This window comes from Dioscorea cayenensis, chromosome 1 (genome assembly GCF_009730915.1).
Source record: "Dioscorea cayenensis subsp. rotundata cultivar TDr96_F1 chromosome 1, TDr96_F1_v2_PseudoChromosome.rev07_lg8_w22 25.fasta, whole genome shotgun sequence".
NCBI lineage: Eukaryota > Viridiplantae > Streptophyta > Magnoliopsida > Dioscoreales > Dioscoreaceae > Dioscorea > Dioscorea cayenensis.
Window position 1 is genome coordinate 2,626,951 of NC_052471.1, and position 16,415 is coordinate 2,643,365.

Genomic DNA, 16,415 nt, shown 5'->3' on the forward strand with positions numbered 1-16,415 from the left:
GATTCTTCTTGAAAATAAATTATTTATTTCCATATTGCTTATTGTATATTAATTTAAAAATTATAACTTCTAAAGAAATAGACTATTTTTAGTTTTATAAAATATAAATTAATTAGATAAAGCGAAGTATAGGTCATATATATGTTGTTAGCATTATATTTTTAATTATTACTTTAATGTACAATGGGTTTTTAATTTCTATGAACTTGATGAATTGGTTTATTTGATATATATATATATATATATAATAAATCATCTATAAACATCTAAAACTATAGATATAAAAAGTAATAGAGAAACAGAATGGGGAAGCGGGGGAGTAGGGGGAATCTGCTAACATCTCTGAATGATGGGGCCTCATATATATAACGCTTGAATATGATAAGAAGTATTTTTTATTTTTAAATATTATGGTGTTCCCTAAAATTTTGGCAAGCTTATGTTCCTAACATATACAAAAATTTCCACAAACTCAAAATAAACTATATATATATATATATTCATAAGCCATTTAAAAGGTTTATATCACTGGCTTATATCAACTTGTTTATTTTATAAGATTTTAGGAAATTTAATATAATATACTATATATGGAGATAATATTTTTTATTACATAGATAAATTCTTAAGAAAGGATATATATCTTTAACTATGGTACTTTGAATAAGTAGATTGTTAGTTAGATGTATAATTTCACCTCAAACCCCAAATAGACTAATTTCAATACTTGACAATAGATCAGAGGGACATGGTGTTGATATATATATATATATATACATTTTTTATCAAAATATTAACTTTATTTTTAATTTTAAAGTAAATTATTGACAAAATGTGATTATAATTAACATGGATTTAGATGATTTTATCTTATATATAAAATTTTATCTTATCATGAAGATAATTTAAAAGAAAATTAAGTTTAAACTAACATGAAATATTTATACCAGCAAAATTCAGACTTGTTTAATTTAATGCACCGATAGATATAGATTCACAGTATTTTTAGCAATTAATTAACCGTAAACAAATCTAATAAAAAAATTAGTTGACTACACTAGCTCCTGGAATATGCTATTATGAGATCCAATTTGAATGTGGCGCAATGGGAAAGTTGGCGAAAATAATTATAGGTTCTAGTACCAATTGTCATATATATCCCGTTTATCAAGTGTGAAATATTAAAATTTAGAGATAAAGAATGGACAAGCCTATCCCTCTTGTCATTTATTTTCATCCACAAAAATGAACATGAACTCGGTAAGTGATCCCTTATTCAATTCAATGTATATATTAATTGTATGCATCCGCATCAATCGATCGTCAATCATGCATCTAATTAAACTGGGTTTGAAATCAACAAACAGGGGACCTGCGTTGGCCTAAATACATAATAAATTCTAACACAACCATAGATTTAACTATAGGATTAATTATGGTAGAAATTAATAAGTGAATGAAATGGCAGTGAAAACTACTTGGGCATCTATCTATAAATAGAGGCCAAAGGAAAGAGCAAGCCATTCATTCCAGTTGTATAAGTTGAGCTAGTGTCCTCAGTTTACTACACTAATATATATGGCTATCCCAAGAGCATTTGCTTCCCTCTCTCTGGCCCTGCTACTTGTTGCTTCTCCTCTTTGCTGCATGGCAAACTTCATACTTTACTCTGGGGAATCCCTCAAGTCCGGGGAAGCCTTGCACTATGCGAGCTACACTTTCATTATGCAGTCTGACTGCAACCTGGTCGAGTATGACAATGGCAACGCAATATGGGCTTCCGGCACTTACGGCCGAGGCACCCACTGCTATGTCATTCTGCAGAGTGATGGTAACCTGGTCATTTATGACAAAAACAACAATGCTGTGTGGGCAAGCAACACCAACGTGGGACAAGGCAACTACGTTCTAATCCTCCAGAAAGATCGCAACGTCGTCATCTATGGTGGTGCACTGTGGGCAACCAACACGTACAAGAGTACTGGCGTCTCTGGTGATATGTTCATCCAAAGTAAGGCCACCATCTTTGGTGCTTTGCCTGCTAACAAAACTACAGCAGGAGCTAAGGCTGCACGCATTGCCATGGTAGTCAACAAGTGATGCTGAAGCCTGCTGTGCGGTAAAATAAGCGCATTTTGTCGTGGTTCATGCATGCGCAAGTTATAATAAGTTGGCCCGCCTTGTATTACATATCTATTCGGCTTGTCTAGCTAGCTAGTTTCTACTGTTGCTATTGGTAATGATAAATATCTAGCTAGCTTGTGCCAAATATCATGTGCTGATATTGTGCTGCATCCTATATATGCCTTCCAACTTCTTCTTCAATGCTCGCTCCTTCCAAGTCTAGATTGTGCTGCAGCAGAATGCATTCACTGCTACCACAACTAATAATAATAATAATAAGCCAATGACCTCTTTACCTATTAGCAATGAGTCCTCTTTGTAATGTGTTTATCCCTATTGATAAGATGATAGGGACTAATGTCATCTATGAAACGCAAGTACATGTACCGATGAATTAATATAATGTGCTAAAAGCAAGGTTGTCGATCCATGAAGAAGTAGAGAGTAGTACTAATTCACAGCTTATCAATTAGCCTAATATTAGTCGTAAGTATTAAATCTAGAACATAAGCTAAAAACTAAAGCCAAAATAAAATCATGGCAAGTCAAGTATAAAAGAAAGGTGTTCGGGTTTAGATTTCCCGTAGGGTTTGATTAAGCTCCTGAAAATATTGCACTAGATTTTGCTATACAGTTAAATCAAGAGAGTTCCTAAATCATATTGCCCATTTTCTCAAAGTGAACAATAAGTAGTCCCATACAGTGCTGATACAGACTATCTTATGATTGCATTGCACTCGGTGAACTCTATCTAAAGATAACATGGATTTAGTGAGCAGCCAATCCCTCTCTCGAGACCATTGACCCTAATACTGTGCAAAGCAAGATTGGAATGCCTTCCTAATACTCGCTTTCTACGATTGCATTACGATTGGAATCCTAACGTCAACTCACTCAGAAGAACTATTGGAAGAGAAATCTAAGTCTCGAAGAAGTGCCCTGTTTTTAGGTGGATTCATGGTTTCATTCAATTGTGGTATGTCTATACAAAGTGGATCTCTCGATTCGTTACGCAAGTACATCTATCAATCATGATACTCCCAGCTTTCGCTATGATTGAGTTCAAGACAAGAAATAAGGCACAATTAAATTCAACAACAAAGTATTACAATAGATCAATTGATATAAGTTTCAAAATCTACAACCATTGTCATCAAAAGTAAACCCTAGGTTCTATCAATTCTCAAACACCAAGAAGTTTATTTCTCCATTAGGGAAAGATGATCATATAATCCAATCAATGCGAAGAATTTAAATGAAAACATTAAACTCGCTCTTGCTGATGAATCTTCCATAAACATTTTCAAGAACTCGCCTCGATAGCTTCTATGATGCCCTAGATCATAGATGTGATATATAAGTGTACATTTATACATTATTTAATATTATTTTGTACACTTATTCGACATGTATTAGAGTATTTTTATGGAAAATGGTACTAAACATGGTGAAAATTGTATTTTCTGATACTGGGTAGTGTTAAAAAGAGAGAGAGAGAAAGAGAGAGAGAGAGAGCAAAATGAAGCAATCAAGAGCTAAAACGAGCACTATAAGAAAATTCCAATTTACTCACAGCAATTGATAGGGACACAAGTGTATCGCAATGGAGGAACCAAGGGGGGCGAGCGGGGGCTTCAGCCCCCTTCAGCTTCGGTGAGGCTGCCCTCTGGCACCCATGAAGGAATTATATATATATATATATATATATATATATATATATATAAATGTTTGATAATGTTTTGTTTGGATTTAGCCATCATGTAATGTCAGTCAGTATGCGTGAGTGGTTGGAATTGGATGATTAGAGCCCACCCTGATTCGAATCCCATTGGTTGCAATGTTAAGTTTTTCAAAAGTTGCTGAAATTTTAAATTTTAAAAGAAATTAAGATAAAAAATTATATTCATAATGTGGCATTAAAATTTCAAATTTTCGATAAAACTTTATGAATAATATTAATAAAATTTATAAAAATAATTTAATAATTTTAAAAAATTAAGTTGATAATGGGTTGCAATGTTAAGTTTTTGATACTTTTAGTAATTAAAAACAAGCTTTCTTATTTTCAAAAAGTTACCAAAATTTTAAAATTTTATAAAAATTTAAGGAAAAAATTAAGTTGATAATGTGGCATTAAAATTTCAAATTTTCAATAAAAATTTATGAATATTCATGGTCTTTTAAATTGTAGTTCATGGTTTTTTTTTCACTGTATGTATATTCAAATTGTAGTTATATTATTTTTCTACTATAGATAATATTTTAAACTTTGACTTCAGCCCCCCCCTCCCCCCCACCTTCTTCCTTACCGATAAGTTCTAGTTCCACCACTAACAGTGTAAGTGATGATTGTGTAATACAATGCTAAAAAGTGGGATGTCGGCCCACAGGGAAGAATGAGAATACTAGTAGTTCCCCTAGTTCTGAAAGTTAGCCTAATTGATCGAGTGATGTGTGTATGAACAAGAGAAAGTAAAAACAAGAAATAAGAAATAAAGCAGAAGGGAAATCAGGGGAAGAAACGATGTCTAAGCATAGCATCCCTCTACTGTTCTATAAGTGCAGGACAAAAATTGTCTAGGTATGCAATCCTATTTGAACTGAGAGTGTTAATTCCAGCGATGTGGTTTGTGGTTTAGTGAACACTCACAATAATCAAAGAAAAAAACTCACACAAACCAAGCAAGAAGGAGACACACAAGATTGGTAACCCAGTTCGAAGAAGAACAATCCACTAAAAGAGGTGAAAATACATAAGTACAAACCACTTGTCACTCACTCACTCAACAATAAAGAACACTACCCTCTCTAGATTGTCTAGTGCTCCCCCACTCTCCTCCAAGAGTTACCCAAGAGTCACACTTACAATCTACGAGCAAGGTAGCTTATATAGACGCCTCAACGTCCCAAATATAGCACATACCTCTTTTAGAATCTCCGCGGCTACTAATTTAAAAACCTGTCGAAATTAGCTGTTGCAACTCCTGTTGTAACATGAATTGCAACATGGCCCTGACTGCTGACTTGACTGAGTTCTGGTTACGTTGTGGACGACCTCAAGACCCATCAACCTCCCGGTCATGCTTAGTCCGTGTTGATGCAGCCAAATCTCCCGATCCCGATTGCCGGCAACTAGCCTACCTCCTCAGCTCCTCATCACGCAGTCCCCTCGCAAGGGCCGCACGTCCTTGTGCGTCTTCCATGAAACTTGCCAAACTTAGTCTTCAATTCACCTAGATTTGGTCTTCAAAGATTCTCCAAACTTGATCTTCAATTCACCAAAGTTTGGTCCTCAAATATTGGCTTCAATAGACTTCAATCAATCCTCATCAAGGATTCTTCAAATCATATCTTCAATTAATCTTCATTCACACCATGAATAGATCTTTCTTTAATTAAGCTTCACCATACATAGTCTTCAATCAAATCTCCTCCATGTTATAGACTTACTAAAAATAGCTCCACCAAGATCTTCAAGATGTTTGCCTTGCAAGCCAAGACTCCTTGCCATGTCACCATGCTCTCCATGTCATCAATTATGTCTTGTCACCATAGTTCCCACATCATCTTGACTATGTGTCAAAATCATGCCAATTAAATAGTGTGGTTGCACTAACAGAGAGGTTTTCTGAAATATACTAAACCCTCGGTAGAGAGTGAAGAGTAAATGAATTGGTGCAGAGTTGATACAATCATCCACACAATCGCATCAACACTCTACAAAACCTCACTTTGGGCTAATAAGAATCTCTTAAATATGTAATCTTTCTTATGAGGAGAGATTATCCCTAATCTAAATACAGAGTACGTGATGAGATTTTTCTAAAATCTAATCCACATAATTGCAAAGAGCATGGAGATACTTATTAGCTCACCCGAGAGAATTGAGAGAGACGGGGTTTCCAAAGAACCCTATGTCTATGCTTACTTATAATTCTCTCTAATTACAGTATGTCTATGCTAAGTGGGAATCCAATTTTATTCACTGTTGATGTAGGTTTTTTTTTCATTAAGTATTAGGTTGAATCCAATTTTATTCTTCTAGACCACAAATGGGCTGAACCCAACAAAAATCACCAAAGCAAGCCGAAAAGAGCAAATCGAAATCGAGAAAAAAAAAATAAGGTTTTTGAATCAAGAACTTGGAACGCAATGAGCTTGTCAAACTACAATCTAGGCCCCCATCCCCGCAGCGGTGACATCCATCTCACCGGAGCTCTTCCTCGATCAAAGAAGAGAGGAATCGGAGAACCGAAGAGAAACCCTCAGCCACGAAACTTTTTGAAAAATGTGGATAAACCACAACTTTATTGAAATAGCAAAGGAAACAGTAGAACAGTCCTCTCACCAGAGGTGAGGAACAAAACTAAGTACAACATAACAACAACGTACGAGAAAACGAGGAAAAGCCAAAGATAAAAGCTGGACAGACGAAAAACACCGTCTGGATCATCAGGCCTGTCCAATCAGATAGGTGTAGGGACTACTCCTGTGCTACATCTGGATCTTGATCGCCAGAATGAGTGGAGACTCTGGCACTAAGAAAATTGAGAGAGCGCTTGATTCGTAGGGATGCCTCGGAGAGAGATTGCTGGTTACGGTCAGAAGCTTCAGTCCAGTGGCTGTTATGGCGAATGCGAGGAATATGATTTTTGTTTTTTCTGCCATTAGCAAATTGGTGAAAGAATTTTGTGTTTAGATCCCCCTCTTTAAGCCAAGTGATTCTCGGATCTCGCTTCCATAGAATTTCCTCCTGATTTAGAATAGAGTAGAGCTCCGATCGAATTTGGGATAGGCGATTGGATTCATCCACCGAGAGAATTCTACTTTCGCCAATGGTGTCAAGGGAGTTTAATTCAGCTAGTAAATTTTTTTCTTAAGGAGATTTGAAGCATCAAATGTATTCTTTGACCAAAGGCTAAGATTGGCTTTTTAAATGAGATAGTTTTTTTGGATAGGATGTAAGTCTCCGGACCCAAGTAGGGGTTAATTTCCATCCACCACTCCCCGAATAAGGGATTCTAATTGAGGGTTGGTGTACCGAATTTCTCAACTCTAAAAAAAGTCGGGATCGCAAAAAGATGATCTCCGAAATCGAGACAAATAGGAGAATGATCGGATCCACTCGGGGAGAGCAAGTTGAGAAGATCTGGGGAATAAGGAAGGCCAATTATGAGAGTACAAGAATCGGTCTAAACGAATCCAAATGGGATCAGCTTGACCATTGGTCCAGTAAATTTTTCTCCCGATAATGGGAGGGTCAATGAGATTAAGTTCGCAAAGTATGTTTTGAGAGATGGAGATGTCCCTAGGGTTGAAAATACCATTATTTTTATCATCAAGAGTGAACACAGTATTGAAGTCTCCACAGATCACCCAAGGAATAGTGATGAGATTTCTTAAATAACGGAGTTCATTCCAGAAATCAGATCTAGTGGAACGAGAGTTTGGGCTATAAACACTGGTACAAGCCCGTGATAGAGTTGTTAACTCGTTGGAAAAATTTAATAGTGATGGAGAATGACCCTTTATGAAATAGGGTTCCAAAAAAACTTGGGAGTCGTCCCCGTGCAACAATAATACCTCCAAAGTAGCATTCAAGTGCCGGTAAGAAATCAAAGGTATCTAGGCGCTTACCACCAATCGATCTCCAAGTGGAACAATGGAGATCAAGAAGTTTGGATTCCTGAAGACAAGCTATGTCTACTTGTGAAGATAAAATGACATCTTTAACTAGGTGGCGTTTTGAGGGTCTGCCAAGACCTCTAATGTTCCAGCTTAGAATTTTCATAAGAAACAAGTAGAACTAGCAGTTGATCTCGGAGGAGATCCAGGGCGATTAGAGGTTCTTTTCTTTTCAACCGAGAGAATTTTTTCTAGGCATTTGGATTTATGATTAGGAGATCCAAGGAATTTAATGCCACAAGAGTTGCTATAATTAATAAGTTGAGCATCGATCCCAAGAAGAGAAAAACCGAGTTAATGAGGTTAGGCGTACCTTCTCGTGGATCATCAGGTATTTTCTTCTTTGAAGATCTAGGCGGATGTGGGACAAAACCTGCTTCTTCGTTCCAACGCCCAGAAGGTTTCTTGGGCCTGTCGCTTCTTCTAATTTGCTTCGGTACAATTGGCTGTAAGTCTGGAGTATTTCCCATTGTACCAGTTTCTTCTGAAGCAATATCAGCTGCAGTGGAGAAGGATAAAGCATCAGGCATCATCTCATCTTCTGTGTCAGGTGGTTGAACAATTTGATCAGTGTGACTGAGATATTCATCTTCTAGAAGGATGTCATCATCAGCAATTTCATTCTCAAGAATGTCCTCATCATCGCCCCAATCAAGAAGTTCTTCATCAGAGGGATCCTCTAAAGAGACGCCTTGGGGTGAGGGGTCTTGAGTGTAGAATTTGTCCCGGAGTTGATACTTGGAATCAAGGTCCGACCCACCATGAATAAAAAAATCCATTTATACCCAACTCGGAATTGGGATAGTCGGGGAAGAAGTTCCAAGTGAATGGGGAGATTCCCCCTGTGGATGTGTCTCGGTAGGATAGGGATCACATAATCATTTTTTGAAGAGGAGGAAGTGTTTCCAAGATCAGAATTAGCTGATTTAATGGGCTCCAAAATGGTTGGAGTAGGGAAGCCAATCACGAGGCAATGGATTTTTTTAAGAGGAGGATGTGTTAAATCTGAAGATTGCTTATCTTGAGGCAAAAAATCATCAGTTGATTGCCTATCTAGAAGCATTAAATCATCAGTGGATTGCATATCTTGAGGCATTAAATCATCAGTGAATGAGTGATCAATGATATGAGAATCTCGAGGCAAGCTCTCCGTTGTGTGAGAAGAAAGCTTATCACAAGGCACCTGATCAGAAATAATGGGAGAGATCTGATCAGAAATCTGATCCCGAGGAAGTGAGTGAGTGGGATTCTCTTCTCGGGATTTGATCGTGGGATCATGTGAGGTAGCACGGGAATCCAGGGAGATGTTCTCACCATGCAAGAGGGACGTATGCATGGTTCCAAATTGTATTTCAGAATCCCTATCTCGAGGCAAACCCACGACCAAAGAACGACTCGATCAACCCTTTGCCACTCGCATGGCAACAAGCAGATCTCCGTCATCGGGTTTCTCACGAAAAACCGACGAAGAACCAATGTATCCGGTCAGCTTCCGATCACCGGAAGGTTGTGGTTTAGCTCCCAGAGAATTACAACAATCAATCCTCGTCGGATGGCCAAGACCGGAGCTATGCTCAACGGTCTCGCCGGGATTATCATCGACGGGAGATTGTAAAAGAGTCCCTTTACCTTTGTCAGCTTTGGATGGACGAAGAGAGCTGCGGGGTAATGGAGCCAAGGTAGAGAGCTGGGATTATCCCAGCACTGCTTTGAGAGGATTTATGGGTCACCGGGCCCTCGAATGACCTTCGATCGAAGCACATGAGTCCCATCGTCTTCTAGTTTCACTCTGAAGCTTCGAACACCAACATCCACTGTGACTTCTAACGGGAAGCTGATCGATTTACTAAGTCTAATCAGAGTTCTCAAATGTTCGAGGGAAATGTGCTCTTTCTTTTGAACATAAATTAAGTCTCCAATCGTCGAAGCACATCAACAATTGAGTCCCAATTCCAACAATGGAGTGGGAGGTTAGTTAGTCCGATCCAGTTAGAAGCTTCCCAGCAAAGAACGTCAAGCGAACCAAACTCGGCCGTCCGAGAGAGAAGCTAATTTTTGCAATGGCCAAGAGATGTGTTCAGAGACAAAGGACTTCTCTTAACAACCGTGGTGGCATCTCTAGCTGATGCCATTGTAAGGACAAAATCGTCTGCAAAAGGAGTGATATGTTCACAAAGGGCGCTGCTCAGGCATTGTGGAAGACAGTCATGGAGAGACTTCACACTTGCATTGCCAGATATTACACGAATAATGATCATTTTTTTGAGATCATCCTTGGATTTAAGGATGGCTTCAGTGATGGGCAACGAAACGCGATAAGAAGAAGAAGAAGATCCGACTGGAACATGAAGAAGGGGCTTGAGTTCCGAGGAGTTGGCCGGAGGAAAGTTTTTGGATCTGATTCTAGCTTTCTTGGTGTCAGGATAATGTGGAGAAGAGCGAAACGGGCACCTGATAGCAAGATGACCAGCTCCGTAGCAGCGCCTACAAGTGAGTAGATGTCTACAATCCCTCAGATTTATGGCCAGGTCTAAGGCATTTTTTTACAAACTTCGCGGAATCCCGGCGAGCGACGCTCGAAGGAGGTTGACTCGCAGCAGGGGACAATGAGAGAAGAAGGATTGGCCTCCAAAGACGGAGGCGAATGTGCCACGCAGCTGAAAGATAAGATACGCCTTCCCTCACTGGGAAACTTTGAAATCCAGACAAAGCGGAAGAATATTGTGGGTTAGTGGTAAGATCCGGCCTAGAGGATCCAGAGTTTGCAACGAAAGAACGAGCACCCCTTCTAGATCCACCACGGTAACCCCCACGAGCTCCTCCGCGAAAGTACCGAGAGCTACCATGACCATCGTAAGCACCACCAGAGCCATCGCGAGAGCTTCCAAGGAATCTCATATCCACGCAGGAAATTGAAGATCCTCACCGCCGTTGATCTTCGGGGATGGGGTTCATGCTTCCCATTACCTTTTGTAGAGCCTTATCAGGTATATTCCTACAACACCTCCAACCATGTCAGCGATCATGATGAAGAGGCACACAAGGAAGAGCTTCAAACTCCACATCATTGAATCGGCTGTTTTTAGTTATTTCAGCCGCGAAACTTGAAAATTTGAATTGCTTTTTTGAATTTCGAGACGTACGAGATCTTTACATAGAAAAGATATTATAAATAAATTATTAATTTTCATTTAATTAATTTTTAAAATCTCTATTTTTAAAAGATATTATAAATAAATAAAAGAAAGAAAATGCACCGTTTGTAAATATATATTATTATAATAATGGATGTGGCCCAATTGTTTCCAACCGCATCGTTTGTGACACGTCAAGAGCCCAACCCACCCAACTAATGGATAGGATTGGTGAATAAGCATCTATCTCATAGATGATAGAACCTCGTGCCAAAACTTTAATTCATGAACCAAGTTCCAAAATAACATCCATTTCCAGTTGCTTACGTGGCAACCCTGAGTCCTGGCAACCGTCCAGGTCCAAACAAGGAGAATGAAGCTTTATCCAAAACCATATAAGCACACCAACCAACCCTTCTCCTCTTCTCACTCTTCTTTCCTTTTTCAGGTTCCCACTTCATCCTCAAACCATGACTTCTTCCTCTCCTTCTACTCCTTGGCTTGCTTCTCGTTTCTCTCCTCTTCTTCTCCCTCCTGCTTTGCCACACCCATTCATCTTTAAGAGGTTATATCTGTTTGCTGTTTGCTGTTAATTTCCTATCTAAACATTTCCTGATCTACTTGTTTCTTTTCTTTTAAAAAAAAAAAAACAAATTTTAATTTCTTGATTCTTGCAGGGATTTACCAACAAAGTCTAAGTTGGTGCTTGCTGTGTTGAGGCAACCTTATGGTGTTCCCAGGGCTGCTAATAATGGGCGTAGGAGTTTCTCAAGGTGGTGATGGAGTTTTCTTTTCTATTTGTTTTTTGGTGATAGATTCTTATTAAGTGTTGTTGGATTCTCTGAATGTTAGGTTGGTTGGGGAGGAGGATGAAGTCCGGCAAGCTGTTGCCGTTCCAAGTTCGGTGCCGGTTAGGGTGGCTCATGAGCTTCTTCAGGCAGGCCACCGCTACTTGGATGTCAGGTATTGTTACAACATATATTTATATGTGTGTGTGTGTTTAGGATTTTATACTATTTTTTGCTTTGTGGTGTTGTTATTTATGTATAATATATACCTTATATCATATTATTAAATAAAAAATATTATATGTTTAGAGATAGAAAAGTTCATAAAGTGCAAGTCTTAATTTTATTTATTTATTTTGTATTGGATCAAAGTCGCTTGTGGATCCTCAAATATAGTCTATTGCTTGTTTTTTCCTTTAAAAATTTAATATTCATTTTGACTCTTATAGATTTGTTTAGTTTGGTAATGTCATCCTAATGAACAAATTTGTGCAGTTAATGAGCTAAAATAAATACATTAATAATCAAATAAAGAATGATTTTGACCTTATTTTATTATAATGCATGGCTCCATCTCTTTTTATGCTTTGCAAGTATAATAGTCCTACATTGACTAATTAAATATCTGCTTATCTAAATATATATATAAGCATGTGTCTCTCTATCAATTTTTTTGGGAGTTGTTTATGGGCACTATGGTTTGATCTTGCTCTTGTATTTCACTTTTTGTTTTCCATATATATTTTTGCAGGACTGTGGATGAATTCATTGCAGGACATGCTGTAGGAGCTGTAAATATCCCTTACATGTTCAAGGTTGGATCAGGTATTGCATGACTCATCTCTGTTTTCAGTGTTTTGCCAAACTTATGTTTTCATCACCTTGTGAAAAATATGAACTTGAAGTTGGTACTCGAGTGTTCGTGTATAAACTATGAAGTCATAGTACCAATTTAGTGCATAATTTTACAGATACATTCTATTGCTGATTTATATGCAAGATTTTATTTTTTAAGTAGTAATTGATCATCTATAATGACATTAGCTATTATCTCTGTTTGGCATGTGAATTTGGTATTAGTTTCATTTGTCACTCAATGTTTCATTTTCTGATACATTTTCTTGCCTTTTTACAACATAGGAATGGCAAGAAATCCTAAGTTTGTGGAAGAAGTGTTATCAGTTTTCGGAAAGGACGATGAGATAATAGTTGTGAGTGTGTTCTGCTTGTGAATTTTCGGTTACTAGCTTATACTATATAGCTCTCTCTTTCTCATCAATGCATTGTTCTCAGGGTTGCCAAAGCGGTAAAAGGTCACTTCTGGCTGCAGCAGATCTTTGTTCGGCCGTAAGTTGTTGAGTATCAGAACTAAATCTTTGTTGCGACAGAAACTCATTGAAAATGTTGTTTTCAGGGTTTCACGGGGATCACTGACATTGCTGGCGGTTATTCAGCTTGGGTGCAGACCCGTCTTCCTATCAATCAGTAGCAATTTGTTTGCGTCTGCTATATAACATTGCTTGCTTTCATGTCGAACAAGATTACAATCTGTATATATGTATATATGAATGATCAATCTCTTTCAAGAGAAACAACATGGTTGTACATAACTCTGGTTGAGAGTAATAAGTGTAAAGATGCTGACAAATAAATTTTCTGTTATACTGTTGTTTGAATTGATCCAGTGTATTTCACTGATTATTTATTCACTGGAAGTGTGAGACAGTTTAAGTTATAGTATGAAAAGTGCATCAATAGTAAACACACATAAGTATGAACATCTGAAAAACAAACATTCTGATGGAAGGAGAAAATACAGAGTATGTGGAGCCATACATCATTTCAAAACAGCATGTAAGCAGACCAAATTGTTTGTAAAAGCGTAATTATTCATGGAACTGGTTTTTCCGTAGAAGGTGATCCTTGGTTAGGCTGTTCATCTCTTACTTTTGCATCCTTCTGTTCAGGTTTTGATGCAGGTTCAACGGACTTCAGTGTTTGATCAGACTTAGTAGCAGCAAGTTTGTTGTTTGTTTGTGATTCAGTGCGAGAAATTGCTTGAGCTGGTTGAGGAGTTTGCTGAACTTTAACTTGATCAGATTGAGTTTTGGCGTTTGCATTTGATTCTTTTTTAGGCTGTTCATCACTTACTTTTGCATCCTTTTGTTCTGGTCTTGATGCAGGTTGGGTGGACTTCAATGTTTGATCAGACTTATAAGTATCAACCTTGCTGCTCGTTTGTGATTTAGTGGGAGTGATTGCTTGAGCTGCTTGAGGAGTTTGCTGTACTTTTGCATCCCTTTGTTCTGGTTTTGATGCAGTTTCGGTGCTTACTTTTGCATCCTTTTGTTCTGGTTTTGATTCAGGTTTGGTGGACTCCGGTGTTTGATCGGACTTAAAAGTATTGACCTTGCTGCTCATTTGTGATTCAGTGGAAGTAATTGCTTGAACTGGTTGAGGAGTTTGCTGAACTTCACCTTGATCAGATTGAGGGTGAGACTTTGCATTTGATTGAACTTCTTGCTGATTCTCAACTAGTTCTTGTGTTTGTGGACTTGGAGCCATTGCAGGTTGATCAATAACAATTGTTTCCGATTGAGTATAAGGTGCTTCGGCCTTCAATAATGTTAAAGTTGTAACTTGTTTATCATTTGTCGAAACTTGATAACGATCATCGATCCTGATTATCGGTACTTTGTGTGTCGTCGTTTGGATTTCTGACTTCTCAACAGCTTTCTGTTTCTCCTTGGATGCATTATTGACCTGTTTCAGTATCTCGACGACCTTTTGCCATGAAGGTCTATTGGATATTTTCTTCCACCATCTACGAACATTTTTCCTTGACTTGATAAGATGCCCCCATTCTTCAGAGTTTGCAAGGTAATGTGAGTTGGGGAGATGAAAAAGATCAGCCAATGTGAACTCATTGCCTGCCAAGAACCTACTACCACTGAGCCTTTGGTCATATACATCGAGGACTTTGGCGAGCTTGTTCTCATTTTGTTCGAGCAGCTGTGATTTTTCTTCCTCGCCGATGTTAGTGAATGGTGCAAAAGCTAAATTGCAGACGAGGGTCCAACTCGGCGGATCAAAGCTCAGCTCCTCCGACTTCAACCACTGTTCTATTGATGCTCTTTCGAGTAAATCCCTACCCAACAAGTAACGGTTCTTTTGTTTCGCATATTTTTCTGCAACATAGCGACATATCGCTCTCGATTCTGTGATCACCGCAAGAACAACACCAATTAGTATTGAAATATAACTAGTATTTTAGTATATTATGAAAGTCTATATAAGCACTAGTATGATGTTCCTATGATTGTAAAGGAGTCATCATACCAGAGCTTATATATATATATATATGTGTGTGTGTGTGTGTGTGTGTGTGTGTGTGTGAATGAGTAGATTACCGAAAAGAATGGTATCTCCATCTTCAAAACCAGGAACTGGAGCTCTTGTAGAAACCTTAATTTTATAGAAAAAATGAAGAGAAGAGTTGATACAAAGGATAAAAAGATTAATAGATTAATGTGAAGATTGAATCATATGTATGCACATATATATAATACTTACTTGGAGGTTTAGGAAGCCTGGGGACATTTGGTGACCTTCATGAATGTCAACAAGCCTGAATTGGATATCCTTCTCATGCAGACATGCAAGCACTCTGGACACATCTGGTAACATTGGCTTGCCATAATACACCTTCACTTGTCCTTCCATTAAGGTTGTTGTAGAGATTCAGTGATTACAAGCTGAAGGTGAGGATAAGAAGATATAAATAAATGGAAAAGGAAAAAGAGAAAAAGAAAAAGGGAGTAAAGTAAAAGGTGAAAGACAAGAAATTGATTAAAGAAAAATTGGTGCATTCTTTCTTGTATCCTTGATTAACAAGTTTAGCTGGAAAGATTTGGGTTTGTGCAATTTTGGTCCTTGGATTTGTTGTGTTTGAGGGACAAACATTGCATTTGTTGAAAGGCAAAGAGAGTGTTGTTTGCTAGAATATATGCTTTGAGTGAAGATTTTTTTTTTCTTAAGCTTTGGGCTTTTTTTTCTAAAAAGCTTTGGAATTTCTTAAGGACAATTTCTTTGGTTTTTTCTTTTTCATATTTGGAAAAGAAAAGTCTGGGTGAAGTGAAAGTATGGAAAAGCTGTTTAAGATGTTGCTTTGATTGATTTTGAAGAAATTAAATTGGGCGTTTATTTTAGTATGCAGTGATATTATTTTATTTTTATTGTAATTTAATATTTTGTCAGTATTTTATAAATATGAACTGTCTGTGTTATCCATTTTTATTGTATATAATTTCTTCAATTTCACCTCATCCAACAAAACTATCTATGAGATCATTCTACCTGTTCATTAACAAAAGCGGACTAAAGTGTTCATTGAGTAAGATCATATAGCAAGGGGATTTGCCCTTGTAAGAATAACATTTTTTACTTATTAGTTTGAGACAATAAAATTCCAATCTAAAACAACCTATCAAATTAAAGCATGCCTACAACAGACTACCAAAAATAACATGCATGCTCTACCATGTGACCAACCATGTGACGAAGAAAAATTTTAACCTATCTCTTTCTAGAATACCCTCAATCTCTCAAAACTTTGAGTCATTTTGGGCAAATATTCAATATATCTTATTACCCTAATACCACAAGTGAGGTATGGTCATCATGG

The 16,415-nt window shown here is 37.6% G+C and overlaps 3 protein-coding genes across 3 annotated transcripts; 2 read left to right on the plus strand and 1 right to left on the minus strand.

The window, feature by feature from the left end:
- Positions 1–1,541: 1,541 nt before the first annotated feature.
- On the plus strand, positions 1,542–2,115 carry LOC120265066 (mannose-specific lectin-like). The gene has a single exon (XM_039272988.1). The coding sequence runs from the start codon at positions 1,579–1,581 to the stop codon at positions 2,098–2,100; it is 522 nt and encodes a 173-aa protein (XP_039128922.1). The 5' UTR covers positions 1,542–1,578; the 3' UTR covers positions 2,101–2,115.
- A 9,235-nt stretch (positions 2,116–11,350) lies between these two features.
- On the plus strand, positions 11,351–13,407 carry LOC120263391 (thiosulfate sulfurtransferase 16, chloroplastic-like). The gene is made up of 7 exons (XM_039271275.1): positions 11,351–11,508; positions 11,621–11,716; positions 11,796–11,906; positions 12,483–12,556; positions 12,872–12,942; positions 13,025–13,078; positions 13,146–13,407. The coding sequence occupies exons 1-7, from the start codon at positions 11,414–11,416 to the stop codon at positions 13,218–13,220; spliced, it is 576 nt and encodes a 191-aa protein (XP_039127209.1). The 5' UTR covers positions 11,351–11,413; the 3' UTR covers positions 13,221–13,407.
- A 98-nt stretch (positions 13,408–13,505) lies between these two features.
- Positions 13,506–15,491, minus strand: LOC120263384 (msx2-interacting protein-like). The gene is made up of 3 exons (XM_039271264.1): positions 15,305–15,491; positions 15,142–15,196; positions 13,506–14,949 (listed from the first exon to the last, which is right to left on the minus strand). Exons 1-3 carry the CDS (start codon positions 15,452–15,454, stop codon positions 13,622–13,624), a joined length of 1,533 nt encoding a protein of 510 aa, XP_039127198.1. The 5' UTR covers positions 15,455–15,491; the 3' UTR covers positions 13,506–13,621.
- Positions 15,492–16,415: the final 924 nt, after the last annotated feature.

What these genes read in the sequence shown, in the direction of transcription:
- LOC120265066 (XM_039272988.1), top strand. Translation starts at nt 1,579, where the DNA reads ATGGCTATCCCAAGAGCATTTGCTTCCCTCTCTCTGGCCCTGCTACTT.
- LOC120263391 (XM_039271275.1), top strand. Translation starts at nt 11,414, where the DNA reads ATGACTTCTTCCTCTCCTTCTACTCCTTGGCTTGCTTCTCGTTTCTCT. An exon ending in CATGTTCAAGGTTGGATCAG is followed by an intron (nt 12,557 to 12,871) that starts GTATTGCATGAC and finishes TTTACAACATAG; the next exon opens with GAATGGCAAGAAATCCTAAG. An exon ending in CAGCAGATCTTTGTTCGGCC is followed by an intron (nt 13,079 to 13,145) that starts GTAAGTTGTTGA and finishes TGTTGTTTTCAG; the next exon opens with GGTTTCACGGGGATCACTGA.
- LOC120263384 (XM_039271264.1), bottom strand. Translation starts at nt 15,454, where the DNA reads ATGGAAGGACAAGTGAAGGTGTATTATGGCAAGCCAATGTTACCAGAT. An exon ending in CAGGCTTCCTAAACCTCCAA is followed by an intron (nt 15,197 to 15,304) that starts GTAAGTATTATA and finishes TATAAAATTAAG; the next exon opens with GTTTCTACAAGAGCTCCAGT. An exon ending in TGGAGATACCATTCTTTTCG is followed by an intron (nt 14,950 to 15,141) that starts GTAATCTACTCA and finishes CGGTGATCACAG; the next exon opens with AATCGAGAGCGATATGTCGC.